General features: G+C 42.7%; 1 protein-coding gene across 3 annotated transcripts in view; it reads left to right on the top strand.

Moving 5' to 3' along the window:
* KIF13B (kinesin family member 13B) overlaps positions 1-27137 on the top strand; it is a 119967-nt gene that overhangs the window by 67665 nt on the left and 25165 nt on the right. For 2 of the 3 annotated variants that reach the window (XM_048296328.1, XM_048296327.1), the window contains exons 14-36: positions 1437-1567; positions 2596-2682; positions 3315-3505; positions 4123-4333; positions 6224-6386; positions 7390-7536; positions 7981-8130; positions 8769-8897; positions 10120-10290; positions 11258-11415; positions 12404-12536; positions 13507-13641; positions 16259-16288; positions 16828-16927; positions 17243-17369; positions 18686-18741; positions 19707-19831; positions 20947-21123; positions 22577-22669; positions 23846-23998; positions 24908-24985; positions 25609-25662; positions 26531-26551. In XM_048296328.1, coding sequence (XP_048152285.1) covers positions 1437-1567; positions 2596-2682; positions 3315-3505; positions 4123-4333; positions 6224-6386; positions 7390-7536; positions 7981-8130; positions 8769-8897; positions 10120-10290; positions 11258-11415; positions 12404-12536; positions 13507-13641; positions 16259-16288; positions 16828-16927; positions 17243-17369; positions 18686-18741; positions 19707-19831; positions 20947-21123; positions 22577-22669; positions 23846-23998; positions 24908-24985; positions 25609-25662; positions 26531-26551 — 2820 coding nt within the window. The remainder of the gene's footprint in view (positions 1-1436; positions 1568-2595; positions 2683-3314; positions 3506-4122; positions 4334-6223; positions 6387-7389; positions 7537-7980; positions 8131-8768; positions 8898-10119; positions 10291-11257; positions 11416-12403; positions 12537-13506; positions 13642-16258; positions 16289-16827; positions 16928-17242; positions 17370-18685; positions 18742-19706; positions 19832-20946; positions 21124-22576; positions 22670-23845; positions 23999-24907; positions 24986-25608; positions 25663-26530; positions 26552-27137) is intronic. The other variant, XM_048296329.1, reaches the window with a different exon arrangement.

Raw genomic sequence — 27137 nt, 5'->3', positions numbered from 1 at the left:
CACAACCATTTTAAGGTCGCATTTTGGAGTGCAAGTTCTAAAAATTTTGCAGTGAACGTCAGCAGTTTGAGCTTCACATGAAATCATTCTCTTCCCTTTGAAGTGGGGTAGTAACTCTCAAAACAGCCACAAAATCAGCAATTAGGCTGAAAGATGGTTTTGGTTTAATCAGTCTTAGGAAATACGTGATCCTTTTTTATATCAGCCATCGTGGCTCTGCGATATCTCAATAAAAACAAGGGAAAGAACTTTTGCTACGTTGTATCTGCTTAAAAAAAAAAAACATTAAAAAGGAGAAAAGAGCTGAGGTTTTGGGAGAGGTTGACTCTTTTGCAGACAACTTGCACATAAAAGTCCGGAGTGTGACTCAGCTGCTAAATCACTGACAGATACTGGGGCAGATCCCACTCCTCCCAGTGGTCACTGGGAACAAGGACAAGAGCAAGGCAAAGCCTTGGCCCATCAGTGCCAGCAGGGAAAGTCTCCGGTAGTTCTGTGCTGTTTTCCTTTTCTAGGGAAAACTCCTCGGGGTAGATTTTGTCTCCTTCAGTTAGTCTTCATTATTTTTTTAATAACTCAGATTTGTCTTGCTGCTGGGGAATTTTGGTGTAAAAATCCCCGTGCTTTGCAATTATTCTGATAAAATTACTTGGAGCTGTTTCTCCTCAGATTCTGAGATTTAACTCTCTTGTTTCTCAGAGTGTTTGCCCACGTTGTCTCTAAGCTGTGTGTGCACCAGATCCTTCACGTGCTGAAGAACAACCTGAGCTGACCTGTCTAAACTGTTTATCTGTTCCTCAAAAATTGCTTGGAGATGCCTAAAAAAGAGATTTCTATCCCAAAAGGGGGATCCAGCTCAGGCAGTGGTGGAGTCCCCATCCCTGGAAGGATTGAAAAGCCACATGGATGGGGCACTTGGGGATATGGGGAAGTGGTGGCCTTGGCGGTGCTGGGGGATGTTTGGATGGTCTTAAAGTGGTTTTTCCAACATCAGCAATTTTATGTGTGGGGTGGTCCCTCATCTGCCAAATCCCCCATGCCTTGAGTACTCCAGGAATTTCCTGAGCTGTTGCTGATCTCGGTGGAGCCTCCATAATCACCATGGATCTGCCACTGTGAACCTTCCTTAACTCCTCCTTGAAATCCTTTATTCCTTTGGCTTCTACAACATCCCAAGGCACTGAATTCCTGCATTAAATTGTAAAACCTCTTCATTTTCAGATTTAACTGTTGCCTGTAAACTTTCCTGAGTGCTCCCTGCCTCTTATTGTAAGACAAAATGTTGATTTGCTTCTCTTTTTCCCTCTCAGGGAAGTATTGAACAGCTGTGAAATTTTGGGACCAGATGACACAACACATCCAGAAGGAGAACAGGTGAATTAGACCCAGTGAACCTCTGCAATCCACTGTTAACATCCAAATTAATTTTTCCCCAGGAGCACACGTTAATAGGCTCAGACAACTCTCAAGATATCCAGCTGTGTGGAATGGGAATTCTTCCTGAGCACTGCATCATAGACATCACCCCAGAAGGCCAGGTTATGCTGACCCCTCAAAAAAATACCAGGTAAAGGAATAAGATGCAGCCCCAGTTGTTAAATAATTGTTATTTTATCTAGTATTTTATGATTCATGGTGCACAAAGATGCTTGGGAAATAAACTTCTCTATCTAATTCGTAGTAAGAAAAATTCTGCTTCTGTGTGCTGCTTTTACATTTTAATTGTCACCTGCTCCTCTGTCAACTCGTGTTTCATTCCAGTGAGATTTCTCTCAGAGAGGGTGTTTGTAGCCCAAATTTTCAAAGACAAGATGAGTAAATTGCATGTGCTTTCAGCAAGTAGATGCTCACTGATTTGCAGCTGTGTAGATGTAACTCCTATCAAAATTTGAATTAATTTTCTAGGAAATCTGTTGATATGCAAAGAGCTGCTGAAGCATTTGTTGCTTTATTCAATTAAGTAGCACTACTTGAGAAGCAGCTGGCATATTCAAATTGATAACAAAATGACATGCAGTGTCAGCATCTGCAATAATTTATTGTTAATACACAAAGTTCAAACTTTTCACATTTACCCTGATTTGTGGCTGATGCTGCTTGGAGCAGATTGTGCTGGGTGGCAACCTGAGATTCCCTTCAAATTTGAGTTATCCCATGATCCTATTTTCAGAGTTAACCTGACTCTGAAATAAAAGCAGTTTCTGATACTAATTACTATACTAATTAGTATCTTTAAGCTATTTATGTAGCAAAGGTGTCTATTGCCTTATTCAAATATTTATGTTTTGTGTCTGTATTTCAGAGTAGTGTGAAAGTGGTTTTTTTCTAGTGGCCTTTTTTTTCAGGCTGCTCATTTTTAAGCTTTAATTTTACTTCCCAGGCACAGCTGTAATATCTATCTAAATGTACTGAACTTCATGAGCTTAGGAGGTCAAAAGAAGCTGAATTTGAGGCATGTATGAAACAGCACTGGGTAGATCAGTGAATTTTCTGGGAATATTTTTCCTGTTTGCAAGCCATAAATCTCTTTACTGGGAGGGGAAAAAATAAAGCTTTATATAAATGCATTTACTTTAGAATTTTGGCTGTTCACAGGACATTTGTAAATGGCTCTGCTGTCATGTGTCCCATCCAGCTCCATCATGGAGACAGAATCCTGTGGGGAAACAACCACTTCTTCAGGTAACAAAAGTTATTAAAGGAGTTGTAAACTGGCACCAACTTTGTTTTGGCTTAAGGTACGAGGAAAGATGAGGATTTTAAAAGCACTGCTGATGTTGGACTGGTTTTTAATGCTAAATGTTATAACAAGGTCACTGTGCTCCCTGCAGTCCCAGCCATATCTGTCCCCTTCCTGTATCAGACAGGATCACTGGTAGATGTTTTCTGTGCAAGACTGTACTTTGAAACTCTCTGAAATACCTCAAAGATCAGTGGATTTGAATGATAATCTAAAATTTCATTGCTTTCTTTTATGCTTAAAAGGAGAACCCATATAAAAATGTGAGGTGTCATTTCATTATTGCCCCTAAATTATTTGGATGTGGAAGGACTAAAAAATGTCATGATTATCTAAATTGTGTTATTGGGAGTCTCAGGTACTTGATTATGAGAATGTAGAATGGATTAGTTAGTTTACCTTCTGCTCCTGTTTTTGCCCTGAGGAAACTTACACCCACAGGAGATCAATAAAATTTGAAAGGGAAAAAATCTGATTTGGAGGCTCTATTGAATTTTAACAATATTTTAAAGCAACCCCGTGTTTCAGAGCTGAGCAATTAACAGTTCTCTAAAAATTTTCCTCTTAATTAAAGGCTGAATTTGCCAAAGAAGAAGAAGAAGGCAGATCATGAGGATGAGGAGCGGGACAACTCCATGAAGTGCAGTAACAGTGTGGAGCAGCTGGATGCAGATGGAGACAATTCCAGTGAAGTGTCCAGTGAGATTAACTTCAGCTACGAGTATGCCCAGATGGAAGTCACCATGAAGGCTCTTGGTAGCAATGGTAAGGAGCCACAAAAATTACTGGGGATATCCTCATGGATATTTATATATCCTCACGTGCAAAACATGAGGATAACCACGGACTTTTTCCCTTATAACTTCCTTTTGGAGAATTTTTCTTGTGAATGACTCAACACAGCCATTTTTGTGCTTGAGGAGGGAAAAATCACCATGGCAGACTGTTTGGTTTGGCAGTTCTTGCTGGGGAAAAGCCAAAGCTGGAATGCTGGGGGAACTGCAGTCTTAAAGTGTTTTCACTTGGCTGTTTATTTTTCTTGTGTTATGTCTCACTCAGGCATTAACTGCAGTGATTTCTGTCTCTGAAACCATGTTTTTGAGTTTTTGTGGTCTTATGTAGCTGTCCCAGAATGACATTATTTTGGGAAACAGGCGGACTTTTTTTTTTCCCCAGCTTGGGCTTTCCCTTTTCTTAATTCTCTTAAGTCATCTGCCCTGTAAATGTTTGTTTTGCTCCAGAATTCAGCAGCACTATTTAAATACACATTGCAACAAAAGCAGAGTTTTTTACCTGATAACTGTGCTCACACCACGCATCCAGGACGCTCCTCAGCATGGATTTCACTGTAGTACTTTTCTTTATTTTCCAAATCTGCCTAGACCCAATGCAGTCAATCCTGCAAAGCCTGGAGCAGCAGCACGAGGAGGAGAAGAGATCAGCTCTGGAGAGGCAGAGGCTGATGTACGAGCACGAGCTGGAGCAGCTGCGGCGGCGGCTCTCGCCCGAGAAGCAGCATTTCCGCAGCATGGACAGGTTCTCCTTCCACTCCCCCAGTGCCCAGCAGCGCCTCAGGCAGTGGGCAGAGGAGAGGTGGGTGACCCACTGTGACCATCAGGGGGGTTCTGTCGAATTTCTGCAGTGAATTTGGCAGGATTTTGGTTGCGTTGCAATTGCGGTGAATTTCTGCGAGGACTCGTGGTGGGGAGGACACGGCCAAAATATTTATCTAAGAATCACAGAATGATAGAACAGATTGGATTGGAAGGGACCTCAAAGACCATCCAGTTCCACCCCCTGCCATGGGGAGGACACTTTCCACTATCCCAGGCTGCTCCAAGCCCTGTCCAACCTGGGCTTGAACACCTCCACAATAAGCAGACCTAAAATGGTAGAAAATGGGAGAAATAATGAGTTCCTGATTGGTTATTAAGGAGAAGCTCTATCCTGCACAGCAGCAAATTTGACTAAAATTGAGACGATTGGATGGAATTTTGAGGCTCCCATATGAATTTGTTCTTTCATGGGTCATGCATGACTCAGCTGCCGGAAGGTTGTTTTTCCTCTTGACTCAGATCCATCTGTCTGACCTGGGCAGGTCCTGACAACCAGAAGAGTGTAAATAAAACAAGGGAGTAAGAGGATGATACAAAGAATTTTAATCCAGAGCATTGCAAAAACCATTTAATAACCAGAGAGGTCAGTGTCCACTCTGCCTCTTCCTGGGTGATGACGTGAAGGTTATTTACTTCAGCCCCTAAATGATCTTTCTACTGTTGCTGCCAAAAAGAGCAGCTGCAGGAGGAAGATGAAACCCTAAATAAATGAGTGTGGTGAAGACATTGTCATGAAAAATACAAATCTAATATATATGGCTAGAGAAGCAACTTTGGAAGTAAAAAATATTTGTCTGACAAGGTGTTAGCTGTGTGCCTGGGATGTTTTGTGGCACCAGATTCCTGGGCTGCACAATTGACCCTCTCTCTCACACTTGCCAGGAAGGCCAGTGAGCAAGTGGGTGATGTCTGAATAAACCTTTCTCTGTAACATGGAGCATCCACATCTTTGGTGGGAAAATTCTGGAAGGAGCCACACAATAGCTGCCTGTTCAGCAGATGAGTGGAGAAGTCTCCAAAGCCAGCAGTATCCTGATTTTCATACTGCCAAATTCATGCTGAGAGTTTTTCTTTCCCATTTGAAATGTAATTTCATTCCCCTGGTTTTTGTGTTAAAAAGGATAAAATTGTTTTGGTGGGAAGGGACCTGAAAGCCCTTCCAGTGCCACCCCCTGCCATGCACAGGGACACCTCCCACTATCCCAGGCTGCTCCAAGCCCCAGCCAGCCTGGCCTTGGACACTTCCAGGGATCCGGGGGCAGCCAAAGCTTCTCTGGGCACCCTGGGCCAGGGTCTCACCACCCTCACAGCCAACAATTCCTTCCCAATATCCCATCCATCCCTGCCCTCTGGCAGTGGGAAGCCATTCCCTGTGTCCTGTCCCTCCAGCCCTTCTCCCAAGTCCCTCTCCAGCTCTGCTGGAGCCCCTTTAGGCACTGGAAGGGGCTCTGAGGTCTCTCTGGATCCTTCTCCTCTCCAGGTGAGCACCCCCAGCTCTCCCAGCCTGGCTCCAGAGCAGAGGGGCTCCAGCCCTTGGAGCAGCTCCGTGGCTTCCTCTGGACTCCCTCCATGTCCTCCTTTTGCTGGAAGCCCCAGAGCTGGACCCAAGGAGTGCAGGGCAGTGTCCAAACCTTTGCACAAGTTCTGGGGAAGGTGGTTGAATTCCCTCATGAGATCCAGGGTTTGTGAACCTGAGGATGCTCCTGGGTGTCTCTGGAGGGGCTCGTCTGTCCAATATTTGTCGCAGCCCCCCTCCCTTTCATCCTCACCCACAAGCTCTCAGTTGTCTCCTCATCCATTTGTTTTGCTTTCAGTACATAAACCTCGCTATTTTTCCTGTCTTCCCTTCCCAATCCCCTTCTTGCAGAGAAGAAATGCTGACCCACAGCCTGAGGAAGCTGCGAGAGCAGATTGTTAAAGCCAATTTGTACGTGAGGGAAGCCAATTTTATCGGAGAGGAACTGGACAAGAGGACAGAGTACAAAGTGACCCTCCAGATCCCCGCTTCAAGCCTTAATGCCAACAGCAAGGTACAGTCACCCTGACTGAGTTAAATGGTTGTTCAGTAAGTTTGTCCCTCAGTGTTCAGATTTCTTTTGCTCTGACCATAATGGTTAAGATAGTTTTCCACTAATGTGCATTAAATATGTCTCTGCTACATCCTTATCTTATTTGATACCATGAAAATCCTATAATGTGCCATAAAAGGTAAATGTTTTGGTGCAAGGCCTTTCCCCTGGTGTTGAAGTTCACACTTGGCTGCTGTTGCAGAGTGACAAAGTCTCTGCAGGTTGGGTAACATCTATTTCAGGTATTTACCATCCCTTTATGGACATTTGACAGCATCGTCCCAGTGAGCTGTGAAACTTCTGCCATCCCCATTGTGCAGGGAGGAACTGGAGCAGAGAGGATTTGGAGTATTTGTTCCCAGGCATCTCAGAAATTTTGGAAGGAGGGAGCTGAACCCAGACTTCCATGTCTCAGGCTAGCTGCCTAAGCTGGTGTTATTTCTGTCCTTGAAGCCAGCTTAGTATTTTGGTGATACTCAGACTGTCCTTAGTTCAGTCAATGGATTTTATTCCAGGATTATAATTTTTATCAGTTGTTTTAGAAGTTTTTCTCACAGTCTTTTGGGGAAGACACATCCAGAAACAGGATGATAAAGGGGGTTAAGTGTCTGCACTAGTTGCAAGTTGCAGGCAGTAGTCATGTTAGCTGGAACTCCAGGCCTGCTGTAACTTGAGGATATTCGTGAAATGCTTAAATGTTCCCATTTCTAACGCTTATGCAAGGTGAAAATCCACGGAAACCAGTGCCTGGAGCTGTGATTAGCCTTCCCAGTTAAGCTGAACACCAATACACTGTGACAGCTGAACTCAGAGCCTGTCACACTTGGATTTGGCTGCTCAAGCCAGAATAAAAAAAAGAACAGACTTTTCCCAAAGATATTCTCAAGTTTGTGTTAGTTTTAAACTCTTATTTTCACTGTTGTGACATGAATTCCTTCTTGGTATCCCGTTAATTGTTTCACAGAGAGGTGCAATTCTCAGCGAGCCTGCTATCCAGGTGAGGAGGAAAGGGAAAGGCAAACAAATCTGGTCACTGGAAAAACTGGAGAATCGACTGGTGGATATGAGGGACCTTTACCAGGAGTGGAAAGACTGTGAGGAAGACAATCCAGTAAGTAACAAATACTCCTGTAATTACATTCCTTTTACATTTTCAGGAGGGTTGTTGGGTGGAGGTGGGGAGGGAATATGCAAAGAGCTGAGTTTTCCTGAGGTTTTGCTTTTCCTAGTACTGAATTGATCCTCAGCATTTCATTAACCCTTATCTTGTCCCTCTGACCCCTGCTTGCATGCATAGTTTGGTGAGGGAATGGAGCACACAATAGGAAGCAGCAGGTAACACAGCAGTAGTTAATGTTCAGGAATCTGGCAAAGTTAAGGAGAACTTGCTCAGGACAGGCCTTATCCGAAACAAAATTCATTTCTATTCTTCTTGTGATCTAATCTGCCCTCTTGCCCGAGTCCCTTTTTCTTCCACTGGGCTGGTTGTGCAACACTTCAAAAAGCGTTTCCTGGAAGGTTTGGTTTCCTGACGTGACTCTGGGTTTGCTTGCAGGTGATGAGAGCTTATTTCAGGAGAGCTGATCCCTTCTACGACGAGCAGGAAAACCACAGCCTTATTGGAGTAGCCAATGTTTTCCTTGAGTGCCTGTTCTATGACGTGAAGCTTCAATATGCTGTTCCAATCATCAATCAGAAAGGAGAGGTTTGTCTCTCTTCCATAATCTGTCCTTACTCAACTGTTTAATTACAGCCTGTGGGTCTTACTACCAGGACAGAGTAGATCATTTCCAGTTTCATCTGCACGAGTTCTTTGCTTGACAATGTGGAATTGTGCAAATCCCATAACACTTTGCTGGAGTTTTCAGGCAGCTCTGAATCCCAGCACGGTGATTGTGAAAGGAGAAAGCTTCCTGAGCACCTTTCTGAGGGAAATAGCCCAAAATAAGTACTTAGGATGAGCTGTAGCTCCACTGCTTTCACTGCCTGCCATCAAGAATAGGTTCTTAAATATGTTCTGTAAGAACAACTTCAAAGGCAGCAGAGCACACCAGGCAACATTCTCCATGCTCTGCATCAAGTGTGCACTTTGCAGACTCTCCAGAGACTGGTTTGAAGGTGAGATTGTTCCCCAGGTCACCCCAGTGGCTGATTCTTTATGGTTTTTGCAACAAAGGCTCTTTGATTCTCGCTCCGAAGCGTTCTTCATGTGGTGCAACAACTGCAGAGTGCAAGAGCAGTGCAAAAAGGAATAAAGTGTTTGTTGGCTGCTTACAGACCGGGAGGGGATGGACCTGTCACTGTTTTCTGGCACACAAATAATTCTGATTCCTGTCCTGCCAGGTTTCAGGTCGTCTCCACGTTGAAGTTGTTCGAGTGAGTGGGGAAATCGATGACAGGCTGGTGGGAGGTGAGGACAGTCCTGACTATTCAAATGAAAATGACATCCAGGAGAGAAAACTTGTCTGCAGGGTGAGTTCCAGATGTATCCCAACCTCTGAACAACCTTTTCTCTTCCCATCCTGAGTCAAATCCTTGGCTTCTGGATGTTGGATGTCTCTTTGTAACCTCATTTTGTTTCTGGAATGGCTGAAATAACACAAGATAATTAGTTGGGGTTCGTTCCTTCCATTAATTGCATTTATATGCCAAAGGCTCACCCCAGGAAGTTTAGTGGACTCTTGGAAACCAGGGAAGGTCTGTGTATTAGGATTGGCACTGCAATATCTAATCCAAAAAGAGTCACAGAATCTGATAAACTCCCATCATTCTAGGAATCATTATCTCTTAATATTTCTTTTTTTCTCAATATTTCTTTCTCTAAATATTAAACATCTTGTAAAATATGTACAGTGCGTTTATTACTGTTAGTAATAAAAAGAAAATTAGTAGGAAGTATTTACTAACAGTTCCGTGTTGCAGTAAAACTACAAGCTACAGGTAAGAAAAGAGAGAGGCAAAAAGCATTAGAGGGAGTGGTCCCCAGCCTTGCTGACTTCTGGACAATATGAACAATTTGGAAGAAATTGTGCTTTTTTCCCCCACTTTTTATCCTCTCCCATAGAGCTCCATTGCTTACAAGCAGGATGGGGCATTTTGGCAAAAAATACTGCCAATCTTGAGGATCTTACTGCAGAAGTCTAACTCATTTGGTCTTAATTTGACAAATGGAGAATAGAAGTTTATGAAATAAAAGGTGAATGTGATGGCTTTGTTTAGATCAGAATGAGAATTGACAAGGTTTTGTTTCTATTTGGCCTTAATTTGATGAGGGGGCAGGCTACTTTTGCATTCTTTGGGTTGATTTTGGGTTATTTCCAGCATCACAGAGTAAGGACAAGTAGTGTCTTAAGCCAGGGATTTTTGGAGAATAAAGGAGCCGCTGGAAGTATGAGATTTTTACTGGATTACTCTTCAGTTGCAATGGGTTTGGTGCATTTCACTGTTAAAAATCAGCAAAATGTTACTCCCAGAAAATATGAGCCTGGTGACATCTAGTGACTGTGCTCAGCTGCTGCACTCCAGATACTGTCTCCAGTGAATATCAGTGCAGAAATTTTATTTTCTAAATCATTTTTGGTTTGCTGCTCTTATCTTTTTGTTATCCATTGCAGTGGAACATTGTCCAGGAGATGTTTTTAATTCCATGCCTGTTGAATGAGTGCTTTTCATTTGTTTCTCACCTCTTTTCTAGATTAAAATACTTCAAGCTACAGGTCTTCCACAGCACCTGTCCAACTTTGTGTTCTGCAAATACACGTTCTGGGATCAAGTGGAGCCCGTTATTGTTGCACCTGAGGTGGATCCTTCCCAGTCTTCCATCAGCAAGGAGCCACGGTGCATGGTTGTCTTCGACCACTGCAATGTAATTTGTTTTTCTGATTTATTAATTAAACTGTAAGGCAGACAAAATAAAAAGCAGGTTTAGGCTTGTATAGCAGTTTTAATTGCCTTTTTGCTCACATTATGACATTTCATGATGACCTAATACCGTATTTAATTTCATCATGCTGCTACACTAATGTTTTTTTATAAGAACTTAAATGTCTTCAGAGTCCATTTAAGTTTGATCCTTCCACACTGTTCATTTGTACAAAAATCACTGAAAATGAAGGGGGTTAATAAAGGAAAACATCAGTTCTTTAGAGAAACTTACATTAGAAGTTATCCCCAGTAAAACTCACTGTGGATGGGGGATATTTATCTGAGGATATTTGATGTCAGTAACTGAGCTGATCACTCTAAACTCTGATGAAATGGAGAGAAATGTCCCAATTCTTGGGACATGGGGCTGCTGTAGACGTTGAAGTTGGGTTGTTAGAAGTCAGAACAGACTATTTAGGACAGACTCTTTTTTGCCACTGGCTTTGGAGCAGCTGAGCAGAGGCATCTTTAATAGGGACATCTAAAGTCAGCCTGGATGAATCCCAGCCAAATCACCCCAGTTCTCATCATGTTCTATCCCTTCACATTACACTGAGCAATTTATTCCTCTTGCCATTTGTGAGATAGATGTAGCACCTTCTGATGAGTTTTGATTTTCTGATTCTGAACATTTCAACCTCTGCTTTGATTTTTTTTCTGAGCCATTGGCTCAGGGCTTGCAGCAGCCTGTGGCCATTTTTCAGCTCCTTATAGACTTTAATCTTTAGAAAATCACACACCTTTGACCTGCCTCCTGATTTTACAAGCTGAGGCAACACTTCCTTTCTCCTGGATTGTGTCTTGGGAACCAGGGGGACTTTACTGAATTCTTTTATTAAAGTCAAGGCAGTAAAATCTCACAGCCTGAGTCATGCAGTCAGAGTTATCAACTGATTTGTCCCTTCCAGGAGGTTTCTGTGAATATTTCTGAAGACTTCATGGAACATCTTTATGATGGTGCTTTGGCCATTGAAGTTTATGGGCACAAGCAGAGTGGTGACCGCAAAAACCCAGCCCTGTGGGATTTGGGAATAATTCAAGCCAAAACACGCAGCCTTCGTGACAGGTAAATATGGAAAATACATCCTTAGGTTTAGAATTTGGGAAAAACCACTGTCTGAGGTGCCCAGTTTTGAAGCAGGTTTGGGGTAAAGAGTCAAATTTTGAACTGAAGGCCGGTGGATGACTCCAATTCATTCCTGGCCATGAAATGCCATCCCTGTAATGCTTCCATGGAAAAGTTTTATTGCTTATTACCTCAATTTGGAATAAATATAAAGCAGTATGATAATTCAGACTGAAGAGGAGTGTTGTTTGTTTGCTGGTAGCATTTGTTGTCCCCAAAGTAATCTTATAGCAGCATTTTCTTAAATGTGAGCTGTTTTGCCTCTTCAATTAGAAGGCAGCTCTGCATCTTAATTCATTGGCAGTTACTTCTCTTTTTACTTGCAGCTTAAGCTTCTGTTGAGCGTTAAGCTGCGTGTAGGGAAATTCAAAATAAAAGTCAGGGAAATATGGCAAAGGGGAAAAGGATGCTCTGAAATAGTGAGTTATGTTTGATAGCCAAGTAGTGAGCACCTCTGTCCTTCTTAATTTTGAAGTTCTACAAAACTGGCTGTTCCTTATTAAGCTCTGGGAAGAATTGGAGAGAAGGCACTGAGATGATGAAGGTCAGGAGAGAGCTCTGAATCTTGAGAGCTTGTGAGACAGTGTCATATTTCATTCTTCTGTCTCCCATCTCAATCTGATTGCCCTGACAACACTGGGCTTCTGTGGCAGGAATTGAGACCAGAGCTTAAATGTGAAATTGGAGTTTGTATTGGAATCAGGAAAAGGCTTGTTTCTGGTGTTTAACTAAAATAGCTGTCAGGAAAATGTAGAAGCACTGCACAGCTGGTACCTGTGTGCTCACAAATGGTGCATTTATTGCAGTGATTGTTGCTGCTTCAATCTGCAGCCTGAGCTCAGTGTTTTGATGTTTTAATTCCGTTTTTCTGGGGGGGAAAAAACCAACCAAACAAAAGAAACAACCCAGTACTTGACTTGTTCTGCAGGTGGAGCGAGGTGACCCGCAAAGTGGAACTGTGGGTTCAGATCCTGGAGCTGAATGAGAACGGGGAGTACTGCCCAGTCGAGGTGACCCCTGCCAGGGATGTCAGCACAGGAGGCATCTTCCAGCTCAGACAGGTGAGGTGGCACGGGCAGGATTCCAGCTGTGCAAAAAGCACATGGGAAGCTTCTCTTTGGATGGCTGAGGTGTCCAAGGAGGTGTCAAGCTTAGGTGCAAAAGTGATGTTGAGGAAAACAGATGTAAAGTGGGAGACAGAGCAAAACTCAGCTTAAAGGTGATCAAAGCCTTCCCTGTAACCTTTCTCTCTGTCCTGTGCCCTGTCCTGTGCCAGCACCTGGCAGAAGGGACATCAGTCTCCACTGAACTTCATTATTTTTTAAAGAGGTCCAGAGTTCCCCGTTATGTGATCCTTCCAGCCAGGCACTCCTTTGTTCTTTGAATTCTACCTGCTTTAAATTGTTAATGCTTAACTGACCAGCTCGCGTTTTTAAATGATGAGCTATTGATAAGCTACTGCCCAAAGAACATGAGGAATCAGTAGAAGTTGGATACAGGCTGCTCCTCTGACATCACCAACTCCTTTGAATTTTATTTTAATTTTCTTTTTTTAATTTCCTTTTTTTTTCCCCCTTACAGTTTTATTAAAGAGCAGTTGCTTTGCTGCACTGATACCATCAGTAGGTCAGAATTTTCAGCCAAGGAGGGCAGAGTCAGGAAAAGTTCACTGAAATTCCTGTAGCTCTTTGCTCTCCTCTTTTGTAGGTGGGGAGGAGATCCTATTTTCCACCTTCAGAAATACTAAAATGAAAACCCTTTCAGTGTATGTTTGAAAACCATCCAGAAAACAAACTGGGCAGTTGCTGAATGCTAAACTTTTATTTTTCTCTGTAAATATAAATCCTTGCAACAGGAGGGGGAATCTCTTGAGCACTGGGTCATTGGGATTGCACCACTTCGTTCTTCCCAAAGTAAGAATACAATATTCCTTGCCAGTGGCTGCCAGTAGAGGTCTCTCTGGAATTAAACTTCCATCACTTTATATTCCCTCTTTTTTTAACAAGCATTTCGAATTGTTCTTGTGGACAGGGGCAATCTCGACGAATCCAGGTTGAAGTGAAATCTGTGCAGGAATCTGGGACCTTGCCACTGATGGAGGAATCCATATTATCTGTTGGCATTGGCTGTGTTCAAATAAAACACGTCAAGTCACAAAATTATCAGGTAAAATTCTGAATATTTGCTGTCAGCTGTTTCCAAGAGGTGTAAAACATAAAGGGAATCATTTTCCATGGCAAAAGTAACAGTATTAAGATGTTCTGTGTCTCTTCATGTTTTGGCTGGGTTTTTTTTTCCTATCAAGCAGCACAGCCTTAACACACCACCCAAAGAAGAGAAGAAAATACAAACATTCCTAAAATTCATTAGGAGATTTTCCTGTAGATTTTACTTCAAATATTAGACATGGAAAGTATTCAAAATAAAAATAAACTAAAAGTACTCAAAAATTCAAACTAAAATAAACCAGTGGAACATTTATTCAAATAGTGTCCAGTTACAAATGTTAGAATTCCATGAACCAGTTGTGGCCCACAGTAAATGCTGGGCAGTTGTTTGACAACCTCACACACCTCGTGTTCAACTGCCAGTGTATCCATCTCTTTTTGGGGATTATCTTCTTGCAGTGCTCCTGTGAGTTTCTGGTGCACTTTGACTTTTCCCCCAACAGATAAATGAAAGTTCAGTCACTCCCTGGAGCTGGCAAAGCCAAAATCTGGTGCAGCAGAACAAGTCTCTGAACTTGTTTGATTTGCTGTCCTGCTTGAGAAGTGGCCAACAGTGGAAAAGCAGGAGATGTCCCAAAATGTCCCTCTTGTCGGAGTATGATTCAATCCCTGTCTGCTCCCCTTTTTCTGCTTAATCAGGATGGCTTTTCCTTTGAGCTCTGAAGTATTTGGGGTTTTTGTTGTCTCCTAACCTGAGCAGTCCTTTCGCACTGGGTGTCAGGGGTACAAAAAGGGGAATTTTTTCCACCTTTCCAGCAGCATCCTGGCAGATTATTCCTGTTGTTCCCCATTATGCTCCGGCTGGCTCTGCCTGCAGCCCCTGATACCCACATTTCTTTCCTGTAAAGCCAGGAAACTCCTGAATGGAGCAAGTTTCTCTCCTAGGACAGAATGATTGATTCTTGCAGTTTTTCCTTGACCTACAACCCACAAGTGCCCTTTTTAGCCTGTTTTACAGGGAGAACTCCCAGGGGAGCATCCTGTCTGCCTCATCCTGTTTCTTCTCCACTGAATTCCTGATCCACTGACCAGTTCCAGCCTTATCCCACAGAGCTGGCAATCCCCAAAATAGAACATTCTGTCAAGAAAAAAGGCTTAAACTCTACTTGAGAGAGACCAGTGGGTTGTGCCTGACACTGATAACCCCCCTGGGAAAGGGCCATTGAAAACCAGGTTTTGTGGGACCTGTTGCTTACAATAGGCTTTGGACATGAGCACCTGGATTTTTAGTCCCCTTATTATAATTTCTCTTATCTCAGGTAAATCAGATATCTCTGGAATGTGAAAGATTTTCTAAAGACCTTGAACTGAGGAAATGCCTCTTCTCTGCAGCTTTTTAATTTTAGCTTAGCTAAGTTTTTGCTTTCATGATTAAGGTACAGAAGTAGGCTCTGGTGGCTCGTTATTGCTTAACTAGGTAAGTAATAACTCCTTGAGGATTGCAGCCGTCATTCCTTTTCCATTCCCTGTGAGGAGGGGCAGTTGTGCTCATTGCAAGTGGCTCTGTTAGGGATGAAGGTCGAGAACTAAAGGTGATGTCTGCCATCAGAAAATAATGGGAGTAAAAGGTTGAAGGTCTCCATTGTCACTCCTGGTGTGGCTGCTGTTCTAATTCCCCAATAATTACAGCAGATTTTTACAGTTCTTCTCCTTTGCAGCAAAGTTACCTCCAATCCTTTGTACACACCTCAGTTTTGGAGGCAGCTCTGGGCCGCTCATGATAAGAGAGACCTGGAGGGGCTGGAACACGTCCAGGGAAGGGAACGGAGATGGGGAAGGATCTGGAGCAGCAGGAGCGGCTGAGGGAGCTGGGAAAGGGGCTCAGCCTGGAGCAGAGGAGGCTCAGGGGGGACCTTGTGGCTCTGCACAACTCCCTGACAGGAGGGGACAGCCAGGGGGGTTCCCAGGGAGCAGGGACAGGATAAGAGGGAACGGCCTCAAGCTGTGCCAGGGGAGGTTCAGGTTGGATATTGGGAACAATTCCTTCACGGAAAGGGCTGTCCAGCCCTGGCACAGCTGCCCAGGGCAGGGATGGAGTCCCCATCCCTGGAAGTGTTAAAAAAAAATGTTTGAGGTTCAGTGCTGACCATGGTGGTGGCACTGGTTGATGGTTGGACTTGGTGATCTTAAAAGTCTTTTCCAACCTTAACTATTCTGGAATTCTGTAGCAGACTTTGATTTTTCAGCACTTGCTGGAACACTCTGAAGTCTTAGAGGTAAAACCGAGCATTTTTCTTTGCTGTCCAGGATCAAAAGGTTTTAAGCTGTTTCTCCTGTTTCTTTCTTGTATTCCACTTCCTTTCCATTATTAAGACTTCTAATAGTTACATTGCTGTGAATTTTTCCATTATAATTTTTGGATCGTTCTGGTTGGTGTTTAGCTGTTAATCTTTGGGGTGTCAGTGTGTTTTAGTTCTGTGACCATGCCATTGCTAAGCTCAGACTTTGTAACACTGTTAATATTGCTTAAATTAGTTACACCTTCTGCATTCAGTGTTTCCTGCTATCAAAAAAAAAAAAAAATTAATGGCATGGTTTTGTGTGTTTTCACCTAGGAAGAAGAGGATGAAATGGACAGTTATCAGGTAAAAATGTTAAATTCTCTCTTACAAATGCAGAAGTTTTCAGATTAAACCATGTTAGAGGAGGAACTGAATGTTCTTAAGGATCATGAGGTGTTTTGGGGGGTTTTCTAAAGGACATGAGCACTTGAGAAAAATTATTTTAAAAGGTTCATTTTCAAATGCCATAACTGGGGACAGTGGGATGGTGTGGGGCAGGGATGGGTTCCTGACATGAGGCTGCTAAGCACTGAGGGGAGTGGTGAGGACTGGGCTTTCCAGCTCCAGTGGTTAGTGAGTTTTAGAGTAGCTTGGGGGCAAAGAACTGTATAAAGTGAAGTTTTTTTCAGTTGGGTAATATAGAAAAACAGCTAAAGAGGTGGCAATCAAAAATACTTCACATAAGATGTGGAAAGTTGAAGGGTTTGGATGTGTCTGCTCTGTCTTCCTTTTCTCTTTGGGTGTAGGATGAGCAGAAGGGTTGAGGAGATGTGCAAGCCACAATAAGGAAACCTTGGCTTTCCTGGGGCAATATTTAATGTGATTTTTTTCCCCCTTTTCAGGACAGGGACTTGGAGAGGCTCCGTCGGAAGTGGCTCTGTGCCTTAACAAAGCGCCAGGAGTACCTTGACCAGCAACTGCAGAAACTCGTGGGGAAGCCTGGTAAGGAAAATGCTGTTAAAAGTAATAACAGTAAAAGGTTGAGAGATGTGCACACACTTCTAATCTTAATATATTGTCAAATTTAGAGAAGAAGTTAATGGAGAGTTGAATCTCTGAACTCAGCAGTAATTTTTTGGGGTGAAATTAAAGTTGGAGAAGACTTCATGAACTTGTTTGTTTGTTTTGGGGTGTTTCTTCGTGTGCTGAACTGTGAGCAGAGGGGGGTTTATTCTGTCATGGGAGGTGTAGAATCACTGCCACCTGCCAGAAGCACTCAGAACTGCTCTGCTGTCCTGACTGACATCCTGCTTCCAGATAAAACAGAAGACGATGCCGATCGGGAGGCTCAGCTTTTGGAGATGAGGCTGACCCTGACGGAGGAAAGGAATGCTGTGATGGTTCCTTCTGCTGGCAGTGGGATCCCTGGAGCTCCTGCAGAGTGGTAGGAACATCCATTCCCATAGGAGGAATGTAAAAATGATGCACAGCCCATTCCTGGCTTTGGATTGTGGCCATTTTTTGTCTCTCAGTCTGGCCTCTGTACCCTGCATGAGCAAAGTTGTTAAAATTAGGCCTCTTGCTTAAATTATTTTATCAGGTTGTGTCTCTGAAATCCAGAAATGCTGTTTAGTAAACGATACTGTTATTGATCAGAGTGTAATTATAACCTTCTGAAAAAAGGAATCAATATTTATTACCACTGGACTCGCCATTTAAAAAAATTAGCTAATATGTTAACTACCTAGTTCATTCACTTAAAAGCTGCCCCCTCATCATAAAACTGCATCTCCAGGAGCATTTTGTTGCGCTCCTGGTGTGAGAACAAACTCTGTTTAGTCAGCAAGTGTTCCATGTAATTTTCTGAGCATTAAAAATAGTAGAGAGCACTAGAGTGAGGCTGCTGTGCTGGATCAGCTGTGAGCAACAACTGCAGATAAGGAGTCAGGGTTGTTTCACCTCAAACCTCATCTTCAGTTGCTTGCAACTTCCTGAATATCTTCTCCGAGCAAACATCTAACAGGATTTATTGATGGAATTGACTGTCATGGAGTTTTAAGCTGAAGTTTGTCAGAGCTTCTAAAACATAAAAAAGATCAAGTTCTTGTTTGAAACACAGCAGCTTTCACATTGATGTGTTTCATTAGGTTTGAAAACAGTGGAGCTGCAGGAAACTTGCTCCAGGAAGAATCTGGTTTGCACACATTTGCACCAGAGGAAATGTTCAGTATGATTCAAGCACTTTATATATTACATAAGATGCCAGCCTGCTATTACTCACTATAAATTCATCAGTTTTGGCTCTTGAAACGTGTGTTTTGTAAGAAAGAGTAATAACTGTGTGGAGAGGCAGCATCAGTATTAGTTAAAAAACCTTGAGACTGACTTTTCTGATTCTCTCTTCCCCATTTTCCCTGCCATCACTAAAGTAGAGGGGTTTGCATTTCATTAATGTGTCTGTCAGAGTAAATAAACTTAATTTTGCTGTTAGCATTTAAGAAAGAGAAAACATTTCGGAAAGCAGAGGTCAAAGAAGGTAATAATTCTAAGAGAGCTGGTATAAAAGAAATACCAATTTATTTGAGTCTCTTGGAATCTGCAGCAGTAAATTAAAATAAAGAGGTTTGCCAGGGTTATCAATAGTCTGGCTAAAAATTGCAGACTGAATGCAATGTCGTGGGGGTTTGGATCATCAGGGACATGTGCTGGGTAAATCTCTGTTACTTTAAATGCCACTGTTGTCCTTGTCTTGCATTTTAGGACTCCTGTGGCTGGTATGGAAACTCACATTCCTGTTATATTCCTTGACTTGAATGGTAAGTGGTTCTTAAGATGACAGAGTACTTTGAAAACAGACTTTGTCCAGCCAATGAATGTTACAGAATTGAAGCAAGCTCCTAAAATTAATAAAAGCCTGGGATGGCAGGTGGATTAATTGGAGAAGTGCCCATTTTTCCTGGAACATGCTGCTTAATGTTTGAAAATCCACAGTGTTATGTATGGAAGGAACCACAGGTTTTAATAATCCCATGTTTTAGTACATCACGCCACAAGATCCAGTGTGAGCAATGTGCTTGAGTAATGTATTTGTCAGATGCTCCTGCAGAAGATGGGAAATTGGAACCAAGAAAGTGGCAGCCCGAAAGCAGTGTGTGAGCAATCAGCTGAATAAATCCTTGTTAGGATGTTTAGAGGGTTAACTTTCGGATGAGCAGTGTCAGGTGAGAAGGGGAGCTGACACTCAGCCTGTTGTGAGGAGACCTGGGCTGCAATCTCCTCACGTTGGTGGTTTGTCCACCTGGGACAGCACATCCGTGGATCCAATGGCTTCAGAGAGGAGCTGGTTAATAATTCATAACTCCAGCCAGGACAGGTTGAGCTTCTCAAAACCCAGATTAAGGGTTTGTTTCATCATGATCTAAAAGTAGGGTGTTTTCTGTTTAGGCAGCAGCTTATTTTACCACCACCACACACTTAATGCCAAGTGAGCTCAGTGCTGCAAATCCACCTGTGGGCAAGGAGGGCGTGTTTGCCACGGGGGGAGATTCCTGCCCTTTATTAGGCACGTTTGAGTCTGTGCCCCCAAATCCTTGTGCACACTTTCTGTTGAGAAGTGGGAATTTTTTTTTTGAAGTGGAACAATGCAGGAACTTTAATTTTGTAGGTGAAGTCAAAGTAGCCAAGCTGGGGAGTTGGGGATGAAAATGTGAATTCATGACTTGCTGGATGTTTTTTAAAAGGGGTGATTACCCTGTGTTTGCTCATCCCCTCCTGTTTGTAGCTGATGACTTCAGCTCCCAGGATAACCTGGATGACCCAGAGGCAGGAGGCTGGGATGCTACTCTGGTGGCAGAGGAGGAGGAGGAATTCTTTGAGCTGCAGATTGTGAAGCATCATGACAGTGAGGTAAGAGAAGCTGCAGACCAAGGAATTTTAGTCTTTAAATTGTTCTTTTTATATATCCACATGTGAAAATAATGCATCAAATATGTCATAGAAATGGTACAGCACTTGTTTCTGTGAGCAACTTTGTTTTCAAGGAATATTCACTAGGAGTGTAACCATGATTTGGAAAACAGTAAAACTCAAGGATCTTCCTTCATCCAAATCCAGGCATTCTGAAACCTTGGGATTCAGTTTGTGTTTAGCAAAGCAAAACCCCTGAGCACATTAAGAGTACAAAAGCCCCAGCTGAAAAACCAAACAGTCTGAATTGTTAACATTTTTACCTCTGCATCATTACACTCATTATCCTCCATTTTGCCACATAACTCAAGAGTTCTACAACTTCACAACTGTTGGTTTCTAATTCTTGCTGTTAGGTTTAGAATATCTGACCTACTCCTTGAAATTTTGCTCCTTTCTCTGAAATTTATTTCTTCTTCTATTTTTAGAGGAGCTTTATTCCTGATAGTTCTGTTAAGGTGGGGTTTTTTTTGGTCCAGATTTGTTTTTAAAGCCTGGAAATTTGGCTACCAGGCCAGTTTATGGCTTGAAGATAAACCATTTCAATCTTCAGTAATACTTATATTTTAACATGCAAAAAGAAAAATTCCAGCTTTTACTGTATTACTAGAAATGCTTCAGCAAAGTTATTTCTGAAATACAAACAGGAGAATTTTTGTGGTGTGATGGAAGATTTCCACTGCAATCTCTGTTGCTCTCTGGTTTATCTTAATAAATTAGGCCAAATGGTCCTGCACTTCTGCATATTTTATAATTTATTTGCAATGATCCTGGGTATTCAAAGCTCTTTTTTCAAGAGGAAATGTTCCAGAGTTTGAGCAAGTTGGCATTTTTAATCCCAACATCTTCATTTGGCAAACTGATCTTGATTTTTAAATGGCCTCTTCTAAAGTGCGGGGATTTTTTCTTCACAGAGAGCGAAACGGAGAAGCTGACTCTCAAAATTTATGTATTATGTATTTTTGCTAATTATGCTTAATTAATTACAGTTAATTATACACCTAATTATGCTTATTAGAGGATACATTTATTTTTATTTTTTTCCCCTTTTGCAGGTGAAAGCAGAAGCCTCGTGGGACTCCACGGTCCACGACTGCATCCAGCTCAGCAAGGGGACGGCGGCAGAGGAGAGGGTTTATCTGATTGTCAGAGCCACTGTCCAGCTCAGCCACCCTGCAGAGATGCAGCTGGTGCTGCGCAAGCGCATCTGTGTCAACGTTTATGGCAGACAGGTACAGCTCCTGCAGCCCTTCCCACTTCCCAGGACTCAGATTTCCTTGTCTCTCCCTCATCTCAGCCTGGATGGAAGCGCCGTATTATCAGCAGAGGCCAGCGAGGCTTTGAGCTTCCAAGTGGTTTTCCTGGTATCCCTTGTATTGTGGGTGATGACACAGCTTGTTTTTTAAGGCTCTGTGGCATCTAAGTGTAAGAAGTTTAGTTATTTCTCTATTAACTCCTAAGTGGTTTATCACTGGGAAAAGTGGGAAGAGTTAATTTCTTGTGAGCTCAGAGTTCGTATTTTGCATAAAGGAACTTGTGTGTTTCCCTAGTCCTGTATTAAGTTCACACATTGCTGCTAACCCTTTCTATTTACAGCTACAGGTATTTAGAAATCAACTAGGAATAGTTGGAGGAGACATCCCTTGTGTTAATTCACCAGAGTTAATCACTCTTGGTCCTTTATGATTTCCGGTTGGTGCTCTTACAATAATGTGTAGGTGGGAGCAGGGTGTTTGGTAAATGGCAGGCAGTGAAGTTGTCATTCCATTTGCAGCATCATGCCCTGAGAACAGTATAAATCCTGAGAACGATGGGGGAGGAAGGAGTTTGTTCAGCATTGTCTCAGAACCCAGCCTCCCCTGGCAGTGATAATGACAAAGCAGAAAGCCTGGATTGTTATTCTGGTTGCACATCTGTAGTTAAAATATGAAGCAAGAGCAAGGAGAAGAGGTGTGGTTACACTCAGACACCCTGCAGGCAGCTCCCCATGCTGGGAGTAGAACCCCAGTTCTTGGTGCTTCCATCAGGCAGAAGCTTTTTCTCAGCAAGGGAAGAACAGTGAATTTTTTGTCATATGGAATGGGAGACTGTATTGAACAGATAAATTAAACGTGCCAATAATCACAATCATGTGAAGTCTTCATCAATTCTGTTTTCTACAGATTTAGTCAATGCTGGTTTTTACTTTCATTTGACACAGAATCTTTGGCTTTCTTGCTGTTTTTCTAAAAACCCCTGTCAATAACCTTTCCTGGGAGTTTGTCTCAGCAGCATCTTTGAATGACTCATCTCTGCATTAATTCAACAGTCCGGTTCTTAACCCTGCAAGGAGCCAAGTCAGCATAAACAATGACCATGCCCCTTAAATCATTCTTCATAACGATCTCTTTGGTCAAGAATTTAATGTCTGTACTTGTCAATATTCAAGACAAGTCACCTAGGGCTCTGTCAGGAAAAAAAACACCTCTAAAAGCAGCTGATGCTTGGTGAAACAGTCACCTTGCAAGGAAGGAAGTGAATCCTTCTCTGTATCTACAATAGAGGCAAGCGAATTATTTTCTCCAAGTTAAAATCTTTGGCTCTTACGTATTTATTGGTTGGAGTTTGGGCTTCTTTCATTGTGAACCGTGTTTATTTCAGCTGGAATCTGTTAATCCACGTTTTCCCTCTGTTTCCTCCCCACAGGGTTTTGCACAGAGTTTCCTCCGAAGAATGTCCCCCCGAAGTTCCATCCCTGGCTGTGGCATCACTTTTGAGATAGTCTCAAACATTCCAGAGGTGAATAAGAAATCGAGAGTGTCTCAAATTGGCCAAGAGCCTCTAATTTTGTGCTTTTCCCCCTCATTTTAAGCATTCTGGCTCTTGCTGCTTCCAGGATAAGCTGTGGTTTGTAAAAGATGGAGCCCATTCCTTTACACGCTGTGACTTAACAGCAACCTCTGTCTTATCAGTGTCACTGTGTATTTTGTTGAGTGAGCATCTATTTGCTCAGGTCCTTGAAGAGACAGTTTGAAGGGAGAGGGGGGGAAAAAGAGGGAGGAAAAATGGGCAGGTGAAGTGCCTGCTGTGGAGAGCACAAGAATCTGTGGAAAAAAATAACAAAGTGGCTTTTTCTCAGTAATGTCTTTATGCATCTCTTGATTCCTGAGCATTTCCCAGTTAGATGCTAATCCTTTCCTTCCAAAGAGATGCTCTATCTGAGCACTTGTGAAAACATTAACACATGAAGAGCCAAAACTCTGATTGCTGCCTGGCTCTTCCGTGTTCTGCTGCATTCTGCACTCTCTGTTGAAATGCTTCTCAAGCAATGTTCTATTTTTTTTCTTCCTGCAGCTCACTTGAAATTTTGTTTTCCTCTCAGGTTAGATAACGCCCCAAATGTGCTTGAGCACTTTTTAATTATGAAATATCTGAATGCAGCCCTTTTGCTAATTAATGGCAACATCTCGCTGTGAGACTCTCAGAAAGAACCCAAAAAGCCTCAAAACAATAACCACATACAGCTTGAGATGTCTGTGACAGTGGTAGGAGCACCCGTGCAGGTTGCATGGCACAGGGTGTTTCTTTGGATCAGAATCTTAGATTGGGTATTAGGAAGAAATTTTGAATAGATATTAGGAAGAGATCCTTTGTTCTAAGGGTGGTGAGGCAGTGATTGCCCAGAGAGGTTCTGGACTGTCCATCCCTGGAAGGGTCCGGGGCCAGCTTGGACAGGGCTTGGAGCAACCTGGGATGGTGGAAAGTATTCCTGCCTGTGGCAGGGGGTGGAATGGAATTTAAGGTCCCTTCTAACCCAAACTATTCCATGATTCCATGGTTCTCATTTTCCCCTGAGCTTAAGGACAAGCAGTGCTGAACTGGTGCCACGTGGTGTAACAGTGCGCTTTCTCCGGGAGTGATGTGGGAGATGTTTGGTTTATTTTGACAGGCTGCCATCTCATTTCATCTCCCCAGGATGCTCAGGGGGCTGAGGAGCGGGAGGCACTGGCCAGGATGGCAGCAAACGTGGAAGATGCAGCTTCAGCTGACTCTGAAGCCTACATTGAGAAGTACCTGCGGAGCGTCCTGGCCGTGGAGAACATCCTCACCCTGGACCGGCTGCGCCAGGTCTGGCTCCAGGGCTGCAGCAGGGAATGCCCTGAGAACAGTGGGAGCAGTCCAGACACCCTCCTGAGTGCACACAAACTGCCAAACAACCCCAAAAACCACTCCAATGCACACCTCAGCCTCCCAAAACCTATGGCAAAGATCCACGGAAGCAGGGATGTCCTCACTCAGCTCCAGCATGGGTGGGGCTGAGAGTTCTTTGTTCAGGGAACACTTCTGGGACGCTTGGTTTGGTTTTAAGGCTGTTCATTGCTAATTCTGGTTCAGAAAAAGGAGTTGAGTGGCCTTAACTTTTGCTTTCTGAAGCTTCAGCAATAGTTTCTGGAATTGCCAGTAGAATTTTTGTCATTTTGCCCACATTCTACCTCGAATTCACCAAAGCCATCCTGCCAATAAAAAAAAGACATTGATCGGGTTAATTTTAAGTGCTATAACTTGATCTGTTTACCAGGAAAAATATAGGAGAGAAAAACATTTATTGAAAATTGTTCTCCTGGATATAAATTATGCAAGCACAAAGAGAAAAGTTATGCAAAACAAGCTGAAGCTTGTGCCTGCCCACTATAAATTCATGGGGAAGTGATGCACTTTAAATATTGAAAGCAAGTTCCCTGTCATTTATAATTAGTTTAAAGGATTAAAATAGGAGCTCAGCTAGGAAAGAGAGTCTCAGTCTTTGCATCTCTGTCATCTCCTAGAATCAGGACTAGATGCAAAATCCTACATGTGCCAATCAGCAAAATACCAGATGTTAAAATTTATCCATTCATAATTTTAGCCATGTGAACTTTACAGACAGCAGCCTGTGCCACATTTTATTTGTATAGACAAAGCTATCCTGGGATGATCAGAACTTTAATTCTTGCCAAATACACTTACTTTCTTTGTTTTGCTCTCTGTGACTGGCAGGAAGTTGCTGTAAAGGAGCAGCTGATGGGAAAAGGAAAACTCTACCGCAGGAGCCTGAGCTCCCCCAACGTGAATCGGGTGAGTTTTCCCTGCTGGCATCTCCAGCAGCTCCACTCTTTATTCCCAGGTGCTGGAATCATGGAATAGAGCAGTGAATTTCCTTCCTTTTCACCCCCCTGTGCTCATTTTTGAGTGTGAAAATTGCAAAGTGCAGACAAAATCTGCCCCTATTCCAGCTGCTTTCATCATACAGGCAAGTCCCTAAATCCACATTATCTGAAAAAGCAACATAAAAAGAACTTGCTTTTTTTCTTTTTTTTTTTTTTTCCTGAGCACTGGAGATTTTTCATTTACTTTCCAAGTTGAAGAATTTTTTTTTCTCTTTTTCTTCAGAAGATTTGAAAGCAAGTTGCAAGTATTTGCTGAACTTAAGCTTTGCACCAGTGTTGTGCAAAAGAAAAATGAGACTTCTGCTGCCCAAAATTTGGAAAGAAATCATTTGATAGAACTGGTAATCAAACTAGTGTCAAATTTTGGCTCCTCCCAGGTCAAGAATTAAAATTTCACTTTGTATTTCTTGGATTTTAATTCTCCTTTAACCGCAGAACTGTTCCTTTTCAGCCTTATGAGTCAAGAGGCATAGTTAGGAATTTTTTAAAGTTCTTGTTAAGAAATAATTCTGCTTCTTTTAACTCTTCCAGCTTTCTGCAAGCCGCCAGGATTTAGCTCCCCCTTATAACCTGAGCAGTAACAGGGTGAGTATCTGCAGATCTCCTGGTAAAACTTCAGTAGGAAAAAAAAGGAAGTGACTCCACTCTGCCAGTGATTAGGAGCAGAAATGGGAAATATCTGTGAAAAATGGGGCACCCCATGTGCTCCTGGATCCTTGAGACTGCTCCTGGCACAGAAATAGGTTTGGATGTGCTGCTCTGGACCTCTCTGGGGAAGTTCCCAGGTCTTCCTTGTCCCAGCCCCTGTGGGATGCTCAGGAGCATTGTCCAGCTTTACAGCTCTTCCAAAGCTTTCACCTGGGTGGAGGGAAGAATTCTGGGAGAAAGGAAGAGATTTGGGTCCCTATTTTAGTTCAAGTCCACCTCTAGACAGAATAAAAGCCTGTGGAGAAAAAGTCCGTGACCGTCCAGTGGTCCTAAACTTGTGGTGGGTGATAATTCAGCCCATTCCACTCCTTAAAAACACCAGTATAGACCCAAAGCATTACTTTAAGAGGTGAAAAATTAAATTTAAGCTTATTTTCCAAATCCTAGATCAGCTGAAGGATCTCCTCCTGATAGATATTCTGCCCAGCAAGCGTGGAGTCATTTTGAGGGGGAGAATCTGGTGGTGACAAGGCATTTTAATGCATAATGCAGTTGCACAGAATAATAGAATTTTGATGTAGTGCTCCAGCATTGGTTGCTGAATCTGCTACATCTGATCCATGGAGAGAATGCTAAAATACATGCAGGTGATAAAGTGTTTGTAGCAACTTCTGTTTGGAGAGAACTGTGGGATGTTTCAATATTGTAAGGGGTTTTTAAAGCAAGAATTAAAGATTAGGATTCTTAATGATTTCTGTTTTTCTCCTTCCTTCCCCTCAATGATTTCTCTCATTGCACATTTCAGAGCCCAAAGGTCCCAGCAGAGGTAATGCATTAGGTCCACCTAATGAGTGGGATAATAATTTTATCTCACTATAAAGCTGATTTTGCTCACCCACACGCTTTTATTTCCTGCTTTGAAGATGCTGCTGGTGGTGCCTCATTTGCATAGCACAGAGCAAACGAGTTTTTCCATTGAAATCCTGTCATTAATGCAGCGTGAACTGGTACAAAGCAGAGAACTTTCTCCTTGGGTGCATCTGATGGGTTCTTACAGAGCTGGAGCTGTTTAGGGCCATTTCTCACAGATTTTTGGACAGGGTGAAGTCATTTCAGAAGAAACAACCCCCTCTCAGCTGAAAAAACAGACATGAAAGCAAGCAAGTATCTAAATATCTGCCAGGGAATATTAGCCTGGAGATGAGATAAACTTTTAAGACTTTCTCCCAAATCTTGCTCAGGCTTTATGGCTTTTATAGTTCAGTGTGGGCAGCTCTTGATTTCTATGAACAAATGACTTTAAAATAATACTGGGCCAATGGAAAACCTGCTTGTCCTTAGTTTTGTGTTGGTGCTCTCAGAGGAATGACCCCCTTTCCCAAGCTTTGGTTAACTGGAGTTACTGGCAGTGG

The sequence above is a fragment of the Corvus hawaiiensis genome, chromosome 3 (assembly GCF_020740725.1).
Source record: "Corvus hawaiiensis isolate bCorHaw1 chromosome 3, bCorHaw1.pri.cur, whole genome shotgun sequence".
Taxonomy (NCBI): Eukaryota; Metazoa; Chordata; class Aves; order Passeriformes; family Corvidae; genus Corvus; species Corvus hawaiiensis.
This window is presented reverse-complemented; position numbering and strand designations above follow the sequence as displayed.